At 48.4% G+C, this 22,031-nt stretch overlaps 1 protein-coding gene across 3 annotated transcripts in view; it reads left to right on the top strand.

Moving 5' to 3' along the window:
- STX1A (syntaxin 1A) overlaps positions 1-22,031 on the top strand; it is a 274,869-nt gene that overhangs the window by 236,429 nt on the left and 16,409 nt on the right. For all 3 annotated transcript variants that reach the window (XM_063956166.1, XM_063956167.1, XM_063956168.1), the window contains exon 5: positions 20,030-20,103. In XM_063956166.1, the coding sequence (XP_063812236.1) occupies positions 20,030-20,103 (74 nt within the window). The remainder of the gene's footprint in view (positions 1-20,029; positions 20,104-22,031) is intronic.

The raw sequence follows: 22,031 nt of genomic DNA, 5'->3' as shown, positions 1-22,031 counted from the left end.
CAAAAAGCCTATGAAGGTTAATGTATTTAGGATAAATAGATATCTCCTCGTTTAATATATGGTTATTCTAAAGGGCCCCATACACTAGAACGATAATGCCCGATTTCATCCGATTTCGACCTTTTGGGCCGATAAATCGGATGAAAAGTTGCAAATCGGATGCGTTTTACATCCGATCCGATGCGCGGTCCCGTGAGCATCGGATCGGAGCCCCTAGGTCGTTAGTCCTGCAATCGTGATATGTCAGATCCTGCAGGCATGGCTGGGATCGCATCGTATGCAAAAGGACCGCATACGATGTATCGTGTTCGATCCTGCCGCCTGGGAGGCTGCCGAGCGGTTCAAGGGAAATCGCCTCCGACTTTCGCCTCCGACATGTCGCTGTAGTGTATGGGGCCCTTTACACTACTACTAATCATTTATAATAAAAAAGAATTGGAAAGAGAAACTTGCACTTAATACTTTACCTTAAAATTAAGGTAAATGGTCAACTATAGCTTTCCAGTAAGACTAGAAAGATTAAAAATATTATCATGTTACCAGACGTGGCCTCTGGAGTGTGGTTACGTTTATGTGTCCTGAGTAACCCCACTCCAGAGACATCTGAAAATCCTGGCATGCCGATCAACAGCGCTATTCCCACTCGTGGGTGTCCATGACACCCATAGAGTGGGAATATAACCTGTGGCGAGGGCAACGAGCCACCGAGCCCGCTGCGTGGCTCATCCTCCCACCAGCCATCCGACAGCCGGGATCCCGCCACCTGTATTGTGACCGGCGGTCTCCTGACCGCCGGTCACACATACCCATCGCCTGAAGTGTATAGTGTACATCTCCCATTTGAGCTGCAGAAAGTACTGTGTAACTCAGAGGTTCTCAAACGCGGTCCTCAAGGCACCCCAACGGTCCAAGTTTTAGGTGTATCCATTGCTCAGCACAGATGGCTAAATTAAATTTACTGAGGTACTAATTAAATCACCTGTGGCCAAGCATGGATAAACCTAAAACATGGACCGTTGGGGTGCCTTGAGGAACGTGTTTGAGAACCTCTGGTGTAACTGTTGTTATACAGTACCTCTTTTACATAACACCAATTTGCAACAGACTGGGCCATGAGTCGGTAGAGATGTGATACAAATTGTTTTTAAAACTGGACATTTATGCTCCCATTGGGTAGTCCAGGGGTAGGCAACCTGTAGCACTACAGAGATGCCGTGGAACTACACATCCCAGCAACGCATTCTGGGAAGTGTAGTTCCACAACAGTTGCAGTGCCATAGGTTGCCCACCCCAAGAGGAAGCCCGTGCAGTGGGGTTTTTCTAGATGTAATGTTATACAGCAAATCATTGAAAAGTTTTACTTACAATGCCATGGCGGAACGCGTGGTTTGTTTACATATGAGGTCGCGGTAATAACTACTGGTGCTGCCAAGTGCTGCCTTATTTTAAAAAAATAAAATGGCAGTGGACGCGACTGTCAATCACTTGCAAGAAAATACATGAATGTAGCTTAAAAAAACAGCAGCAAGTGATGAGCCCACTAACAATACTGGAGCTGGATGCAGAGTGGAAAGCAAGTTGTCTATAAAATGGCTCCCTACATTGTATTCACCAAACTAAATGCATATATTTGCATATCTGTAGCCGGACCAGCCCCATCCCTACACTGAGTTTCATAGCCATCATCGTCATCAGCGTGCACTTGCACCGGACATACCCTTGCTGAATAGTATGTCATTCATTCCAGACACCCTCAAATAACTTAGACGTGCAATGACCCCGCCACCACCAAGTCATGTCCCTTACCCCACATGTGGAGATGAAACGGAGATATGTATGATTTTGCATTGCTGTAGTTGCGTATACTGGACTCCAAAACATGTGCAGTACTAACATATATATGAGATATGTCCACAAAACTGATTTGGATTTACACAGGCGTTCATTAGCACCAGTATAGGAAAACAGGCAATATGGGAAAATGCTTGTCCCGCAGTGAAGGGTCGTCTCTGTGTATCCCAGTGGTCACAATATAATAGACTGTGGTCAAGGGCCTATTATACCAAAACGGTAACTAAAGTAACCACGTATACATGATTTTCAGATAAACTCTATGTGTGGGATACATACTATTTACCGGCGGCTGGGATGGCGGTTGTCAAGATAACGACAGTGGCATCCCTGTCGCCAGTATGCCAGCAGCGGGGCGAGCACAAAAAAGCCCCTTGTGGGCTCACTGCCCTCACCACACTGAGGGCACGCACAGAGGGAGAAAAGCCTGTGGCGCCGGTATTCCGGGGGTCGGCATTTCACCGCCTGTCAAGATTCCGGCGTCAGCATTGGGACCGCCGGGATCCCGACAGGCGGTCTCATGATTGCCTCCCTACGTAAATGATTCAGAAACTGTGCACTGCATACTTTGCATTCATCTCACTTAGGTACAGTCTCTCATAGCCATCTGGTGGCAGAAAAGGTGTACTGCAGGAAGCTTCAACATTTGACTTTAAGAAACAATTAACGTACTGCGATGTGTTTCTTTTAAAGGGCAGCATGTGGAGCAGTGATTTTCAACCTTTTTTTACTCGCGGCACACCGAGCAATATTTTAAAATTGCCAAGGCACACCATCAGTTCCCCACAGAAATAAACAAAAGACACACATTGGCCCTCATAGTAAAAAAAAAATCCACACATACATTGGCCTACACAGAAAAAAAACAATCACATTGCTCCCCACATGAATTATTCACATTGTTCCCCCTATAAATCCTTGTTCTCCCCACAGGGCCGGTGCTAGGGTGTTCGGCGCCCTCCTGCAAAATATAAATTTGCGCCCTCCCATACTTTACATGCAGGGCCGGGGTGTTACCATGGCCTCTTGGGCCCCTGAGCTGCAGGAGATCCGTGCAAGCCTATGGATGTGAACTCTCTGCCCAGACACACTCTGTGCAGCGCCAGTTACAGCCCTGCACACAGACAGTGCCGTAACTAGACATTTTAGCGCTGTGTGCAAGAGAGAGCATTGGCGGCCTCCCTGTATGTAAAATAGGGGCACTGCGCGCCTGCGGCGCGCATGAAAAAAAAATAAAATAAAAAAAATAAATAGGGGCGTGGCTTCATGGGGAAGGGGTGTGGCCACAAAATAATACCAATTCATATTACATATTATAGTAGTCTCCATTATTCAAACTACGCCGCACAGCAGCGCCACTACACCGGTAGAGCCCCTTTTACACATTACGGCGGACAGATTTCCCTTTTTACACATTACGGCAGACAGCGCCCCCCTTTTTACACATCACGGCAGACAGCATCCCCCTTTTTACACATTACGGCAGACAGCGCCCCCCTTTTTACACATTACAGCAGACAGCGCCCCCCTTTTTACACATCACGGCAGACAGCATCCCCCTTTTTACACATTACGCAGACAGCGTCCCCCTTTTCTCTTACGTCCTAGAGGATGCTGGGGACTCCGTAAGGACCATGGGGTATAGACGGGCTCCGCAGGAGACATGGGCACTCTAAGACTTTAAATGGGTGTGAACTGGCTCCTCCCTCTATGCCCCTCCTCCAGAGCTCAGTTAGATTCTGTGCCCAGAGGAGACTGGACGCACTGCAGGGGAGCTCTACTGAGTTTCTCTGAAAAGACTTTTGTTAGGTTTTTTATGTTCAGGGAGCACTGCTGGCAACAGGCTCCCTGCTTCGTGGGACTGAGGGGAGAGAAGCAGACCCACTTTCCTGGACTGATGGGCTCTGCTTCTTAGGCTACTGGACACCATTGGCTCCAGAGGGTCGGAACACAGGTGTCGTCCTTGCTGTTCGTCCCAGAGCCGCGCCGCCGTCCTCCTCACAGAGCCGGAAGATTGAAGCCGGGTAAGTATAGGAAGCAAGAAGACTTCAAAGGCGGCAGAAGACTTCGGATCTTCATGAGGTACCGCGCAGCGGTCGCGCTGCGCGCCATTGCTCCGACAACACAGCAATTTTTACCTCACATAAGCCTGGCACAAGTATATAGATACTGCGGAGGCAGTATATAATGATAATGTTGATTTCTCTATCGTCCTTGTGGATGCTGGGGTTCCTGAAAGGACCATGGGGAATAGCGGCTCCGCAGGAGACAGGGCACAAAAAGTAAAGCTTTCCGATCAGGTGGTGTGCACTGGCTCCTCCCCCTATGACCCTCCTCCAGACTCCAGTTAGATTTTTGTGCCCGGCCGAGAAGGGTGCAATCTAGGTGGCTCTCCTAAAGAGCTGCTTAGAGAAAGTTTAGCTTAGGTTTTTTATTTTACAGTGAGTCCTGCTGGCAACAGGATCACTGCAACGAGGGACTTAGGGGAGAAGGAGTGAACTCACCTGCGTGCAGGATGGATTGGCTTCTTGGCTACTGGACATCAGCTCCAGAGGGACGATCACAGGTACAGCCTGGATGGTCACCGGAGCCGCGCCGCCGGCCCCCTTGCAGATGCTGAAGTAAGAAGAGGTCCAGAATCGGCGGCTGAAGACTCCTGCAGTCTTCTAAAGGTAGCGCACAGCACTGCAGCTGTGCGCCATTTTCCTCTCAGCACACTTCACACGGCAGTCACTGAGGGTGCAGGGCGCTGGGAGGGGGGCGCCCTGGGAGGCAAATGAAAACCTTTTTTGGCGAAAAATACCTCACATATAGCCCCCAGAGGCTATATGGAGATATTTAACCCCTGCCAAGATTCACTAAATAGCGGGAGACGAGCCCGCCGAAAAAGGGGCGGGGCCTATCTCCTCAGCACACAGCGCCATTTTCTCTCACAGAAAGCCTGGAGAGAAGGCTCCCAGGCTCTCCCCTGCACTGCACTACAGAAACAGGGTTAAAACAGAGAGGGGGGGCACTGATTTTGGCGATATTGAGATATATATAAAGATGCTATAAGGGAAAACACTTATATAAGGTTTTCCCTATATAATTATAGCGTTTTGGTGTGTGCTGGCAAACTCTCCCTCTGTCTCCCCAAAGGGCTAGTGTGGGTCCTGTCCTCTGTCAGAGCATTCCCGGTGTGTGTGCTGTGTGTCGGTACGTGTGTGTCGACATGTATGAGGACGATGTTGGTGAGGAGGCGGAGAAATTGCCTGTAATGGTGATGTCACTCTCTAGGGAGTCGACACCGGAATGGATGGCTTATTTAGAGAATTACGTGAGAATGTCAACACGCTGCAAGGTCGGTTGACGACGTGAGACGGCCGACAAACTATTAGTACCGGTCCAGGCGTCTCAGAAACACCGTCAGGGGCGTTAAAAACGCCCATTTACCTCAGTCGGTCGACACAGACACAGACACGGACACTGAATCCAGTGTCGACGGTGAATAAACAAACGTATTTCTCATTAGGGCCACACGTTAAGGGCAATGAAGGAGGTGTTGCATATTTCTGATACTACAAGTACCACAAAAAAGGGTATTATGTGGGAGTGAAAAAAACTACCTGTAGTTTTTCCTGAATCAGATAAAATAAAATGAAGTGTGTGATGATGCGTGGGGTTACCCCGATAGCAAATATTGGCGTTATACCCTTTCCCGCCAGAAATTAGGGCGCGTTGGGAAACACCCCTTAGGGTGATAAGGCGCTCACACGCTTATAAAGTGGCGTTACCGTCTCCAGATACGGCCGCCCTCAAGGAGCCAGCTGATAGGAAGCTGGAAAGATATCCTAAAAAGTATATACACACATACGGTGGTTATACTGCGACCAGCGATCGCCATCAGCCTGGAGATGCAGTGCTGGGTTGGCTTGGTCGGATTCCCTGACTGAAAATATTTTATTCATATAGAGCATTTAATAGGATGCATTCTATATATATGTACGTGAGATGCACAGAGGGATATTTGCTCTCTGGCATCAAGATAAGTACGTTGTCCATATCACCCAGAAGATGTCATGGACACGAAAGTGGTCAGGTGATACAGATCCCATACGGCACATGGAAGTATTGCCGTATAAAGGGAAGGAGTTAGTTGGGGTCGGTCCATCGGACCTGGGGACCACGGCAACAGCTGGGAAATCCAACCTTTTTACCCCAAGTTACATCTCAGCTGAAAAAGACACCGTCTTTTCAGCCTCAATCCTTCCTTTCCCATGAGGGCATGCAGGCAAAAGGCCAGTCATATCTGCCCAGACATAGAGGTAAGGGAAGTAGACTGCAGCAGGCAGCCCCTTCCCAGGAAAAGAAGCCCTCCACCGCGTCTGCCAAGTCCTCAGCATGACGCTGGGGCCGTGCAAGCGGACTCAAGGTGGGGGGGTAGTCTCAAGAGTCTCAGCGCGCAGTGGGATCACTCGCAGGTTGACCCCTAGATAGTACAAGTATTATCACAGGGGTACAGATTGGAGAGTCGAGACATCTTCTCCTCGCAGGTTTCTGAAGTCTGCTTTACCAACGGCTCCCTCCGACAGGGAGGCAGCATTGGAAACAATTCACAAGCTGTATATCCAGCAGGTGATAGTCAAAGTACCCCTCCTACAACAAGGAAAAGGGTATTATTTTTCCACACTATATTGTGGTACTGAAGCCAGACGGCTTGGTGAGACATAGTCTAAACTGAAATCTTTGAACACTTACATAAAAGGTTCAAATCGAGATGGAGTCACTCAGAGCAGTGATAGCGAACCGGAAAAAAGGGGACTATATGGTGTCCCTGGACATCAAGGATTACCTCCATGTCCAAATTTGCCCTTCTCAACAAGGGTACCTCTGGTTCGTGGTACAGAACTGTCAATATCAGTTTCAGACGATGCCGTTTGAATTATCCACGGCACCCCGGGCCTTTTACCAAGGTAATGGCCGAAAAGATGTTTCTTCAAAGAAAAAAGGCATCTAAATTATCCCTTACTTGGACGATATCCTGAAAAGGGCAAGTTCCAGAGAACAGTTGGAGGTCGGAAGAGCACTATCTAAAGTAGTTCTACGACAGCACGACTGGATTCTAAATATTCCAAGAATCGCAGCTGTTTTCCGACGATACGTCTGCTGTTCCTAGGAATGATTCTGGGCATAGTCCAGAAAAAGGTGTTCCTCCGGGAGGAAAAAGCCAAGGAGTTATTCGACCTAGTCAGAAACCTCCTAAAACCAGGCCAAGTATCAGTGCATCAATGCACAGGAGTCCTGGGAAAAATGGTGGCTTCTTACGAAGCGATTCCATTCGGCAGATCTCAGGGGATTTGCTGGACGAATGGTCCGGATCGCATTTTCAGATGCATCAGCGGATAATCCTGTCTCCAAGGACAAGGGTGTCTCTTCTGTGGGGACTGCAGAGTGCTCATCTTTTAGAGGGCAGCACACTCAGCATTCAGGACTGTGTTCTGGGGACCACGGATACCAGCCTGAGAGGCTGGGGAGTAGTCACACAGGGAAAAAATTTCCAAGGAAGTGTGGTCAAGTCTGGAGACTTCTCTCCACATGAATATACTGGAGCTAAGGGCAATTTACAATGCTCTGAGCCTAGGAAGACTCCTGCTTCAAAGTCAACCGGTGCTGATCCAGTAGGACATCATCATGGCGGTCGCCCACGTTATCAGACGGGGCGACACAAGAAGCAGGAGGGCAATGACAGCAAGGATTCTTCGCTGGGCGGAAAATCATGTGATAACACTGTCAGCAGTGTTCATTCCGGGAGTGGGCAACTGGGAAGATTTCCTCAGCATAAATGAATTCCACCCGGAAAAGTGGAAACTTAATCTGGAAGTTTCCACATGATTGTAAACCGTTGGGAAAGACCAAAGGTGGTTATGATGGCGTCCCACCTGAAGCGCCAGGTCAAGAGACACTCAGGCAATAGCTGGGACGCTCTGGTAACACCGTCGGTGTACCAGTCGGTGTATGTGTTCCATCCTCTGCTTTTCATACCCAATGTATTGAAAATGATAGGAAGGAGAGGAGTAAGAACTATACTCGTGGCTCCGGTTTGGCCAAGAAGGACTTGGTTCCCGGAACTTCAAGAGATACTAAGAAGGGTCTTGATTCGGCAAGAACCGTGTCTGTTCCGGGACTTACCGCAGCTGCGTTGACGCCAAGGCGGGTGAACGCCGGATCCTAAGGGAAAGAGGCATTCCGGAAGAGGTCATCCCTACCCTGGTCAGAGCCAGGAAGGAGGTGACCGCACAACATTATCACCACTTAGGTGAAAATATGTGCCAGGGTGTGAGTCCAGGAAGGCTCCACGGAAGAATTTCAACTAGGTTAATTTCTACATTTCCTGCAAACAGGAGTGTCTATGGGTCTCAAATTGGGTCCATTAAGGTTCAAATTTCGGCCTGTTGATTTTCTTCCAGAAAGAAATTGGCTTCAGTTCCTGAAGTCCAGAAGTTGCTAAGGGAGTACTGCATATACAGCCCCTTTGATGTCTCCAGTGGCACTGGGCGATCTCAACGTAGTTTTGGGATTCCTAAAAAATCACATTGGTTTAAACAACTCAAATCTGTGGATTTGATATATCTCACATGGAAAATGACCATGCTGTTGGTCCTGGCCTGGGCCAGGCGAGTGTCAGAATTGGCGGCTTTATCTCACAAAGCCATATCTGATTGTCCATTCGGACAGAGCAAAGCTGCGGACTCGTCCCCAGTTTCTCCTTAAGGTGGTGTCAGCGTTTCACCTGAACCAGCTTATTGTGGTACCTGCGGCTACTAGGGACTTGGAGGACTCCAAGTTGCTGGATGTTATCAGGGCCCTGAAAATATAGTTTCCAGGTTGGCTGGAGTCAGGAAATCTGACTTGCTGTTTATCCTGTATGCACCCAACAATGCTGGGTGCTTCTGCTTCTAAGCAGTCGATTGCTCGTGGGATTGGTAGCACAATTCAACTTGCACATTCTGTGGCAGGCCTGCCACAGTCTAAATCTGTTAAGGCCCATTCCACAAGGAAGGTGGGCTCATCTTGGGCGGCTGCCCGAGGGGTCTCGGCATTACAACTTTGCCGAGCAGCTACGTGGTCGGGGGAGAACACGTTTGTAAAATTCTACAAATTTGATACCCTGGCAAAAGAGGACCTGGAGTTCTCTCATTCGGTGCTGCAGAGTCATCCGCACTCTCCCGCCCGTTTGGGAGCTTTGGTATAATCCCCATGGTCCTTTCAGGAACCCCAGCATCCACAAGGACGATAGAGAAAATAAGAATTTACTTACCGATAATTCTATTTCTCGGAGTCCGTAGTGGATGCTGGGCGCCCATCCCAAGTGCGGATTATCTGCAATACTTATACATAGTTATTGCTAACTAAATCGGGTTATTGTTGTTGTGAGCCATCTTTTCAGAGGCTCCGCTGTTATCATACTGTTAACTGGGTTCAGATCACAGGTTGTACAGTGTGATTGGTGTGGCTGGTATGAGTCTTACCCGGGATTCAAAATTCCTCCCTTATTGTGTACGCTCGTCCGGGCACAGTACCTAACTGGAGTCTGGAGGAGGGTCATAGGGGGAGGAGCCAGTGCACACCACCTGATCGGAAAGCTTTACTTTTTGTGCCCTGTCTCCTGCGGAGCCGCTATTCCCCATGGTCCTTTCAGGAACCCCAGCATCCACTACGGACTCCGAGAAATAGAATTATCGGTAAGTAAATTCTTATTATTATCTTAAACCATAAAGCTATATCTCTAAACACACTTTTACCATGGAGCCGCTGCGGCCGCTAGACTTAATACACACGCTACGTACTTTGTACGCTATTTGCGTACAGAGTCCCGTACCGCGTATGGACTTTGCGTACAAACGCCGCGCTGGGGGTACAAAGTACACACAGCGCGCACACAATCTTGATATACTTTAAACCTTATTAGTAATGCAATGCAATGATATTATTACACTCTAAACCTTATGCAGCAAAGCACTGCAATGATGTTACACCTTAAACCTTATGCAGCACTGATGGTACAAAGTACCCGCAGTGCGTACACACCTTATCAATACACTCTTAAACCTTATACAGTTAGGTAATGTAATATGCTTTAAACCCTAGCAAGGAAAATTGGACACAACACCGATGTGTAGTTAAACACTGGGCTCCGACACCTCAGCATATATATCTGGAAGGGGATAACAATACAATTTATACACTACAATATACAACAGAGTAAATGGCTACAGTCAATGTACATACGTGAGAATATTCGCTTGCGCAACCTGGTCCAGTCCTCCGCTAATCAGGTAGATAGCATTAAGAGTCTTCTGACCGGCCAGGCAGCAACAGGCTTTTTATACACTACGTTAAAAAGCAATACAATGGATACTGTAATCCCTTTGTCCATTGGACACAGAGATGCATCTTTACATTACAGGAGAGGTCATAGGTTGATTTGAAAAGGTGGGCGATGTCTTTCTCAACTGCTCTTGTGGGTGGTCTCCTCTGGATTCCCGCCGCATACATAATATACAGTAAATACAGTTTAAACCTATATTCTACTTCTGCACATAACTATACGCAGGAACATGCGATCTTCCTCTAACCAACACCGGAATGTTACCCTTAAAATACCCTACAGCTGGATACTAGACATCACCTTATAACCTTAGTCTGTCTCTTCCTATCATGTAAAGGCGAATCCCTTAGTCCTGGAATCATTTAAACTGTTGATACTTGCTGATGTGGTGCAGGGGGGCTATGTGTACAATGTGCACTATTTGGATTAAATATGTAATGTTTTGATAACCCTCTATGCGCTAACAAACTCCGCCGTAAATACCCATACCACGCGCAGGACCGCGGGAGCGATCATACGCAAATTGCGGATATGTGCACGCACGGCGGAACAAGTGCACGCGCAGCGGGCATGTGTGTGTGGTTAGTACGTGATGTGTGTGTTGGAATATTTTTTGACTTTGACAATAATAAATCCCCTGCCAGTACAAAGAAAAATAGCGGGACCGAAGCCTGCCGTTGAGGGGGCGGAGCTTGAGCCTCCAGCACTAACCAGCGCCATTTTCTCCACAGCAAGCTGCAGAGAAGCTGCTCCCGGACTCTCTCCTGCTGAACAAGTAACAGGGGGCAAAAACGAGGGGTGTCAGTACGTGTGTGTCGACATGTCTGAAGCGGAAGGCTCGTCTAGGGAGGATGCAGAACAGATGGTGGTGGTGTCTCCGTCGGCACAGCCGACACCTGATTGGTTGGACATGTGGAATGTTTTAAATGCTAATGTGGCTTTATTGCATAAGAGATTGGACAAAGCAGAGTCCAAGGACAAAGCAGGGAGTCAATCCATGGCTTTGACTGTGTCACAAGACCCTTCAGGGTCCCATAAACGTCCCTTTTCCCAGATAGCAGACACTGATACCGACACGGATTCCGTCTCCAGTGTCGACTATGATGATGCAAGGTTGCACCCAAGAGTGGCCAAGAGTATTCAATATATGATTATTGCAATAAAAGATGTTTTGCATATCACAGAGGACCCCTCTGTCCCTGACACGAGGGTCTGCATGTTTAAGGAAAAGAAACCTGAGGTAACGTTTCCCCCATCTCATGAGCTGAATGCTTTATTTGAAAAGGCTTGGGAAACTCCAGACAAGTGACTGCAGGTTCCCAAGAGAATTATTATGGCGTATCCTTTCCCCTCAAAGGACAGGTTATGGTTGGAATCCTCGCCCACGGTGGACAAGGCCTTGACGCACTTGTCCAAAAAGGTGGCACTACCGTCCACGTACACGGCGGCCCTAAAGGATCCTGCTGATCGCAGGCAGGAAACTACCTTAAAATCAATTTATGCGACTACAGGAGCCCTGCTCAGACCTGCAGTAGCGTCGGCATGGGTGGGTAGCGCAATTGCAGCGTGGGCAGATAACTTGTCATCTGACATTGACACCCTAGATCAGGCCTGGCCAACCTGTGGCTCTCCAGCTGTTGTGAAACTACAAATCCCAGCATGCCCTACCACAGTTTTGCTATTAGGGAATGCTTAAACTGTGGCAGGGCATGCTGGGACATGTAGTTCCACAACAGCTGGAGAGCCACAGGTTGGCCAGGCCTGCCCTAGATAAAGATAGTATTTTGTTGACCTTAGGTCACATCAAGGACGCAGCGTTATATATGAGAGAGGCTGCGAGAGATATTGGGCTGTTGGGTTCAAGAGCCAATGTCATGGCAGTTTCTGCTAGAAGGTTCCTGTGGACCCGTCAATGGACAGGTGATGCTGATTCAAAGAGACATATGGAGGCTTTGCCTTACAAAGGTGAAGTTTTATTTGGGGAGGGTCTCGCGGACCTGGTTTCCACAGCAACCGCGGGTAAGTCTTCTTTTTTGCCTTACGTTCCCCCACAGCAAAAGAAAACACCTCAATACCAGATGCAGTCCTTTCGGTCGCATAAGTTCAGAAAGGGTCATGGATCTTCCTTCCTCGCCAGAGGTAGAGGGAAAAGAACACCAGCTACGGCTAGTTCCCAGGAACAAAAATCCTCCCCGGCCTCTACAAAATCCACCGCATGACGCTGGGGTTCCGCTACGGGAGTCCGCACCGGTGGGGGCACGTCTTCGACTCTTCAGCCAGGTCTGGGTTCAGTTGGATTTGGATCCTTGGGTGGTCGAAATTGTATCCCAAGGCTACAAACTGGAATTCGAAGATATGCCTCCACACCGATTTTTCAAATCGGCTTTGCCAGCTTCTCCCCCAGAGAGGGAAATAATTTCAGCTGCCATACAAAAGCTGTGTCAACAGCAGGTGATTATCAAGGTTCTCCTAGTGCAACAGGGGAAAGGGTTTTATTCAACCCTATTTGTGGTCCCGAAGCCGGATGGCTCGGTCAGACCAATTCTGAATCTAAAATCCCTAAACCTATATTTGAAAAGGTTCAAATTCAAGATGGAATCTCTCCGGGCAGTGATCTCCAGCCTGGAAGGGGGGGATTTTATGGTGTCACTAGACATAAAGGATACATACCTTCATGTCCCCATATATCCGCGGCATCAGGCGTACCTGAGATTCGCTGTACAGGATTGTCATTACCAGTTTCAGACGTTGCCGTTTGGGCTTTCCATGGCCCCGAGAATTTTCACCAAGGTAATGGCGAAAATTATGGTGCTCCTGCGCAAGCAGGGGGTCACAATTATCCCATACTTGGACGATCTCCTAATAAAGGCAAGATCGAGAGATCAGTTACTAAAAAGTGTGTCTCTATCCCTGAGACTACTACAACAACACGGCTGGATTCTAAATCTACCAAAGTCGCAGTTGGTTCCGACAACTCGGCTGTCATTTTTGGGCATGGTTCTGGACACGGAAAAATAGAGGGTTTTTCTCCCAATGGAAAAAGCCCAGGAACTCCAGAACATGGTCAAGGACCTGCTGAAACCAAAAAGAGTGTCAGTTCATCAATGCACTCGAGTATTGGGAAAGATGGTGGCGGCCTACAAGGCCATTCCGTTCGGCAGGTTCCATGCAAGAACTTTTCAGTGGGTCCTTCTGGACAAGTGGTCAGGGTCCCATCTACAAATGCATCGGAGGATAAGCCTGTCCCCCAGGGCCAGGGTCTCTCTCCTATGGTGGCTCCAGAGTGCTCACCTTCTAGAGGGTCGCAGGTTCGGCATTCAAGATTGGGTTCTTGTGACCATGGACGCGAGCCTCCGAGGATGGGGAGCAGTCACACAAGGAAAAAAATTTCAGGGAATATGGTCAAGCCAGGAGGCTTGTCTACACATCAATGTGCTGGAATTAAGGGCCATATACAACGGCCTGCAACAGGCAGAGAGGCTTCTTCGTAACCTACCCGTTCTGATCCAGTCAGACAACGTCACAGCCGTGCGCATGTAAACCGCCAGGGCGGGACAAAGAGCAGAGCGGCAATGGCGGAAGCCACCAGGATTCTTCGCTGGGCGGAAAATCATGTAAGCGCTCTGTCAGCGGTCTTCATTCCGGGAGTAGACAACTGGGAAGCAGACTTCCTCAGCAGACACGATCTCCATCCATGAGAGTGGGGACTTCATCAGGAGGTCTTTGCAGAGGTAACAAGTCATTGGGGATTTCCTCAAATAGACATGATGGCGTCACGCCTCAACAGAAAGCTTCGGACGTATTGTTCCAGGTCGAGGGACCCTCAGGCAGTAGCGGTGGACGCCCTGGTGACACCGTGGGCTTTTCAGTTGGTCTATGTGTTCCTTCCACTTATCTCAAAAATATTGAGAATCATAAGACGAACAAGAGTGCAGACAATACTCATTGTTCCAGATTGGCCTCGAAGGGACTGGTATTCAGATCTTCAGGGAATGATCACAGAAGATCCGTGGCCTCTTCGTCCCAGGGAGGACCTGTTGCAACAGGGGCCCTGTGTGTTCCAAGACTTACCGCGGTTACGTTTGACGGCATGGCGGTTGAACACCAAATCCTAACTAGGAAAGGTATTCCGGGGGAAGTCATCCCTACTCTAATCAAAGCTAGGAAGGAGGTAACGGCGAAGCATTATCACCGTATCTGGAGGAAATATGTGTCTTGGTGTGAAGCCAAGAATGCTCCTACGGAAGATTTTCAGCTGGGTCGTTTTCTCCATTTTCTACAGACAGGAGTGGATATGGGCCTAAAGTTAGGCTCCATTAAGGTGCAGATTTCGGCCTTATCTATATTCTTTCAGAAGGAATTGGCTTCTCTCCCAGAAGTCCAGACCTTTGTAAAGGGAGTGCTGCACATCCAACCTCCTTTTGTGCCCCCAGTGGCACCATGAGACCTTAACGTGGTGTTACAGTTCCTTAAATCACACTGGTTTGAACCTCTTCAAACAGTTGAAATAAAATTTCTCACTTGGAAAGTGGTCTTGTTGTTGGCCTTGGCATCTGCGAGGCGGGTGTCCGAATTGGCGGCTTTGTCCCACAAGAGCCCCTATCTGATTTTCCATGTGGATCGAGCAGAGTTGAGGACTCGTCCTCAATTTCTGCCTAAAGTGGTTTCGTCGTTTCATATGAACCAACCTATTGTGGTGCCTGTGGCTACGTGTGACTTGGAGAATTCCAAGTCCCTTGATGTAGTCAGGGCCTTAAAAATTTATGTAGCCAGGACGGCTCGGGTTAGGAAAACAGAGGCACTGTTTGTCCTGTATGCAGCCAACAAGGTTGGCGCTCCTGCTTCTAAGCAGACTATTGCTCGCTGGATCTGTAACACGATTCAGCAGGCTCATTCTACGGCTGGATTGCCATTACCAAATTCAGTAAAGGCCCATTCCACTAGGAAGGTGGGCTCTTCTTGGATGGCTGCCCGAGGCGTCTCGGCATTGCAGCTTTGCCGAGCAGCTACTTGGTCTGGTTCAAACACTTTTGCAAAATTCTACAAGTTTGATACCCTGGCTGATGAGGACCTCATGTTTGCTCAATCGGTGCTGCAGAGTCATCCGCACTCTCCCGCCCGTTCTGGAGCTTTGGTATAATCCCCATGGTCCTTACGGAGTCCCCAGCATCCTCTAGGACGTAGGAGAAAATAAGATTTTAAACCTACCGGTAAATCTTTTTCTCCTAGTCCGTAGAGGATGCTGGGCGCCCGTCCCAGTGCGGACTAATTCTGCAAGGCTTGTATATAGTTGTTGCTTACATAAGGGTTATGTTACAGTTGAGATCAGTCTCTGGCTGATGCTGTTTTGTTCATGCTGTTAACTGGTTTAGTATATACCATGTTGTACGGTGTGTATGGTGTGGGCTGGTATGTATCTCGCCCTTAGATTAACAAAAATTTTTTCCTCGTACTGTCCGTCTCCTCTGGGCACAGTTCTATAACTGAGGTCTGGAGGAGGGGCATAGAGGGAGGAGCCAGTTCACACCTATCTAAAGTCTTAGAGTGCCCATGTCTCCTGCGGAGCCCGTCTATACCCCATGGTCCTTACGGAGTCCCCAGCATCCTCTACGGACTAGGAGAAAAAGATTTACCTGTAGGTTTAAAATCTTATTTTTACACATTACGGCAGACAGCGTCCCCCTTTTTACACATTACGGCGGACAGAGTCCCCTTTTTACACATTACGGCAGACAGAGTCCCCTTCTTACACATTACGGCAAACAGCATCCCCTTTTTACACATTACGGCAGACAGTGTCCTTCTTTTTACACATTACAGCAGACAGTGTCCCTTTTTTACACATTACGGCAGACGGTGTCCCCCTTATTACACATTACGGCAGACAGCATCCCCCTTTTTACACATTACGGCAGACAGCGTCCCCTTTTTACACATTACGGCTCTGCATACAGATACACACATACATACATACATACATACATACATACATAAATACAGTATATACATAAATACAAACACACACACATACCCAGATACACACACATACCCAGACACACACACACACACACACACACACACACACACACACACACTTTCTCTCTCACACTCTTTTTATATCCACTTACCACAGTTGTGCTGGCCAGATCTTCAACAGCATGATCCTGTGTAGCTCCGCCCCATTGGTCCGTGTAGCTCCGCCCCTTTTCGGACGACCGATCACTGACACTCCTCTCCCTGTCACAGGGGAGATAGGAGAAGGCTTCATGCTGCCGGCGCTGCCACGGCTGCCTGTCAGTGTGACAGGGCAGGCGCAGCAGCAGCAGGGGGGACAGGACGGCGCTTCAGCTGGGATGCAGAGCAGTGAAGGCGCCTCTCCTGCCCAGCGCCTACCTGCTCTGCATCCCTTTGCTGAGCGGGTAGAGCCGAGCCTGTCTCCCCACATAAATCTTATTGTTTCCCACAGGATAACCCCCCCCCCCAAAAATATTAGCCCCTACTGGTCAGCTGTCCTCCTCCCTGTCCCTAAGTGTCGGGGGTTGTTCATAGTGGAGTGTTGCGAGTACTGAGCAGTGGGTGGTCGGGCAGGTGTGGATGTGGGTAGGGAAGGAAAGCTGTGTATGCAGGCGGGAACTGGAAGATGTGTATGAAGGCGGGTGGGCTGGCTGGATGGTGAGACGCAGCGGCCGTGACCTATGATATCACACCGCTGCATCTTCAAGGCATACGTCACGGCCGGAGCACGACTGATCCTCTAAGAAGAGCCCGGGCTAACAGTTCACTCTGAAGGTGCAGGAAGCTGCTCTGGCTCCGCGGCACACCTTGCAACTGGTCGCGGCACAGGCACACTGGTTGAAAAAGCCTGATGTGGAGGAATAATGAAATTACTTGGCATCAGAGGCGTAACTAGGGTTTTCGGAGCCCAGGGCAAGATGAAGAGTGGCACCCCCGCCCCCCCCCCCCCCCCCCCCAAAAAAAAAACCACCAAAAAAAAACACCAAAAGAAGTATGTGCGCGTGCGGCGAGAAAAATAAAAAAAATAGGCGTGGCCACAGTTACATTGCCCCACAGTGCCAGATACAATGCCCCACAGTGCCAGTTACAACGCCCCACAGTGCCAGTTACATTGCCCCACAGTGCCAGATACATGCCCCACAGTGCCAGTTACATTGCCCCACAGTGCCAGTTACATTGCCCCACAGTGCCAGATACATGCCCCACAGAGCCAGGTACATGTCCCACAGAGCCAGATACATGCCCCACTGTGCCAGATACATGCCCCACTGTGCCAGATACATGCCCCACAGTGCCTGCGCCCCCCCTGCCCCCGCTCACTCACCGCTGGCGCTTCTTCCCATTCCCTCTGTGGCTGTGCTATGTGAGGGGAGGAGAGCGCAGCGCCTCTCCTGCCCCTCATCGCTCCAGGTCTCCGGCGCCGGCTATGTGGCGCCGGTTTGCTAGCCAATTAGAGCTCGCGGACCGGCAGCCAATCAGGAGCCGGTCCGCAAGCTCTGATTCGCTAACGCCGCCGGAGACCGGACACACGCAGCGCTGCTGGTGCTGGCAGCGGCGGTGAGGGGAGGGAGAGACACTGCGCTCTCCTCCCCTCACATTGCGGCATGACGGGGGCCTGCCAAGGCGCCCAGGGCACGTGCCCCACTCGTCCTACCCTAGTTACGCCTCTGCTTGGCATTAGTAGGCAATTTGTGCTATATCTGTACCTCTTACAGTAATTACAAGTGTAAAAAAAATTGGATTTCACTAGACGGGAAGATTAGGAGGTTTTTTGGGGCCACAATCGAAATTTTGTGTAGACAATTTTCCAGAAGTCTTGCTGCCTGGAATATTATTGTTTAAAATTGACATATTATATTATTCTTATCATACAACAGCTAGGCTGAGGAATTCTCACTCATGAGCCTCATAAGAGTCCAGCAATGTCCCTGATTGCACCTTACACCCATTATATTGCTGTAATGTTCTTGGGGGGGAAAAATAAATCAGGGATATACACATTCAAATGGGACCATCAGTGTTATTTCCCTGTATTGGTTATAAGGCACAATGGCCCTCATTCCGAGTTGTTCGCTCGCTAGCTGCTTTTAGCAGCATTGCACACGCTAAGCCGCCGCCTACTGGGAGTGAATCTTAGCTTAGCAGAATTGCAAACTAAAGATTCGCAAAATTGCGATTAGAAATTTCTTTGCAGTTTCTGAGTAGCTCGGGACTTACTCTGCCACTGCGATCAGTTCAGTCAATTTCGTTCCTGGTTTGACGTCACAAACACACCCAGCGTTCGCCCAGACACTCCCCCGTTTCTCCAGCCACTCCCGCGTTTTCCCAGAAACGGCAGCGTTTTTCCGCACACACCCATAAAACGGCCAGTTTCCGCCCAGAAACACCCACTTCCTGTCAATCACACTCCGATCACCAGAACGATGAAAAATCCTTGTTATGCCGTGAGTAAAATACCTAACTTTTGAGTAAAATAACTAACCGCATGCGCTCTGCGAACCATGCGCATGCGCAGTAAGCGACTAATCGCAATATAGCGAAACTCGGCAACGAGCGAACAACTCGGAATGAGGGCCAATGATCTATATGCCTACAGGCATTTTAAATAAGGTTTCTTGTGGCCACTTATATGGAACTACTTGTAAAACACAATACATGTAAATACTGAAAAGCAGCAGTGTCTTTTTAATCAACAAGTACTGTAGCTCTTACTAACTGCTTTGGGACTCATTCATATTTGGACTTACTTTTTATGCCAAGCCTCTCAGATGTAGCAGTACACGTCTGCGCTTATAGCTGTTACTTTCACAATCTCCCCGAAATGCTTTTTCAAAAAGGTAGCCAAGTATGAGGTAAAATTGCTTTACATGTGTATGTTGATTCACATGTATCTCAAGCTCCAGGGTTGTCTGTGACACTTACAGATGTGTCCTCTTACATTCTTGCTGCAGTCATGCTAAACAGCCCGTCAAGTCGTGCCATGTCGTAACGAGACTGAGTAGAGCCGATCATCTTGTTTGGCCGATATCGTAAGTCTGTCGGCCAGTGTGTATGAGCGATATGTCTGTGAACGCCGTTGTTCACAGACATATCGCTTAGGCCCTGCAGCACAGCCGATGGCCCATGTATCTAACGATATATTGGCACATCGTGCTGGGTGTAAAGGTGGTCAGCCGACTGCCCGTACACTTGCTGCAGACGCCAGCAGTGATTGACAGTGCAACTGGGCGGGCACATGTAAATGCCTGCCTGGTGCATGATGTCAGTCCCAACACACTCCCCGGTCTTTCTGGATCCGTCTGTAGCTATATCTGCAGATCAGTTGATCTGCAGATATATCTACAAGTATGTATCCAGCATAAGTCATAAAGTAATGCAATAGGACGCACAAGCACATCCTGCTGATTAAAATGATATGCATCCTGCGTATATTCTGCGTGTAATTGCTGCTCTATCTGCATCCGAAATGCTACGCTACAGTGTTTTCCAGGAAAAAAACACTGTACAGTAGCATAGCATTTTGTATGTAGAAACAGTCGCAGTCGGACACAGAATATAGGCATGCTGCATATAATTTTAATCAGCAGAAGCTGCTTGTGCATCCTATTGCATTATTTTGCGACTAATAAGCATTTTTTGCAGGGGGGAAAATGCAAAAAAAACATTCCAACCAGCCAAATCTGACATGATCTGCCAGATAATTGTATAGTGAATGGCCAGCTTTAGATAGTGCCAGTATATTCCATTACACTGTAAACTGAGTATATCCTCCTAATCATGTTTCCTCTCCACTAGATATTGAACAGAGCATTGAACAGGAAGAAGCAATAACCCGCTCCTCCGCGGATCTGCGCATCAGGAAGACGCAGGTAAGATGAGGATACTGTGGCGGTTAAAAAAAGATAACACTTCAGAGTCCTTTCTACAATCATGTTAAGACCAACTCCTTCATTCATATAAACTTTTATGAAAATAGTTTAACCTTAATTTTATCTCAGATTAATCAATAGATGGAGGAGATATCAGAATTTTCCTTATTATGTGTCACTATTGTGTGTTTATATCTTGTTTTTATATGTGGAAGTGTAATGTAACTACATTCATGGCTAAGGAATGTATCTAGCATTGCATCTTGGATGCGACACATGCCACCACTGGTGCAGGCATAGTGGCATTTAGTAACACTGCGTTTCTTCCGGGTTTTCCAGGTTTAAGCCCAAGAGTTCTGCATATGCGCGGCCATCGCACAGTGCTTGGGCAAGCCACTGAAGATTGCTGGGAGGGATCCTATTGGATCCCCCCTTTGGGAAATCTGTGGTGAGAATCCCATAGGCTTCTTTTATGCAATGCCATCTATAGATGGTGTTACCTATTGGGTACACTTTCTGGAGCTTTGTGATATGGGAAATGCGGTCATTTTATTGTTAGTACATCCCACCCTCTGTATACCTAGGTTTACCGCCTCAGGGTACAGTATGTCAACTGCTCCAATCAGAAGATGACAGTTATGGTTTCATTTATTGAGGGATAAAACTCGTTGTGAAGATAAAACCTATTGTGTATGATAAATGGTGCTCCAGCCAGTCAGCTCCTAACTCTCATGTGTTTGAAAAATTACAGTTGGGAGCTGATTGGCTGGAGCACCATTTATCATACGCAACAAGTTTTATCAAGTAAGTAGCTACACAGGATGTATTCAGAATGTTGGCATTCGGAATCCCGGTGGTTAGGATGCCAGCGCCGGAATCCCAACACCTAACGTAGTGCCGGCCGGCGAGATCCTGAACATAAGTATGCCGGGGAGGATTAGGTTTAGGCTGCTGGGACGGGAGTAGGCTGCGGGAGAGGAGGGTTAGGGTTAGGCTGTGGGGAGGGATGGTTAGGGTTAGGCTGTGCGGAGCAGGGCCGGATTAAGCCTTGGGGGTGCCCGGGGCACTTAAGACAGGGGGGCCCCGGTGGAAGGTGGGGGGTGTATATTAGATTGTGCGTACCTCCCTACATGTCCCATTCCAGGAGGAACAAAATGCTCTCTACCTGGACTTCCCACTTAATATATGATTGGTGTCACCTGTGTTGAACTATTTAATTGATAAGAGAGGTATTTCATCACAGGTGATTGCCATCATAACTTAAGAATGAAGTCCACAGGTAGAGAGCATCTTATCCCTCCTGGAATGGGTCATGGTGGGAGGTACAGATTGTGTATATTAAATTTAAACCAATGGTGTATATTAGTTTTAAACTAATAGTTTAATAATGCCTGTACTGTTTATACAGTAGCTCCACCTAATTGAAAGACAATTATTTTATAAACTTTTCTTGTAGTGGAATAAAGACAACTTAAATGACCTTAAAATGCACATAGAAAAATTAAATAATTTATCTTGTCACATGCAAGAATAGCATCAGCCTCTGTACTACTTACACACTGGGACAGGACTCAGGAGGACTCTCTGTGTGTGTCTCTATCTCTAGACCCAAATGGTTTAGTTGCATAACAGTTTACACAGGACTCAGACACCCAGGTGGTAGGAGGAGAAGCTGGGATCCCTGTGTCACTTACAGCTCTCTCCACCCTCCTATCTCTCCTCTGGTCAGAAAGCTCTGGTGGTAGCTCATGATACCTGATACTCCTGTGTCTCAGCCTGCACTACATACTGTCCTGCTCGCATTCTGGCTCTCGCATTAAGAGGGAAAGCTAGTGATATCAGTGTGCTTTGGCCGGGGGGGCCCTGACACAGGGGGGCCTGGGGTACAGTATGCCCTGCATTCCCCTCTTAATCTGGCTATGGTGGGC

Source organism: Pseudophryne corroboree, chromosome 2 (assembly GCF_028390025.1).
Source record: "Pseudophryne corroboree isolate aPseCor3 chromosome 2, aPseCor3.hap2, whole genome shotgun sequence".
Lineage (NCBI taxonomy): Eukaryota > Metazoa > Chordata > Amphibia > Anura > Myobatrachidae > Pseudophryne > Pseudophryne corroboree.
This window is presented reverse-complemented; position numbering and strand designations above follow the sequence as displayed.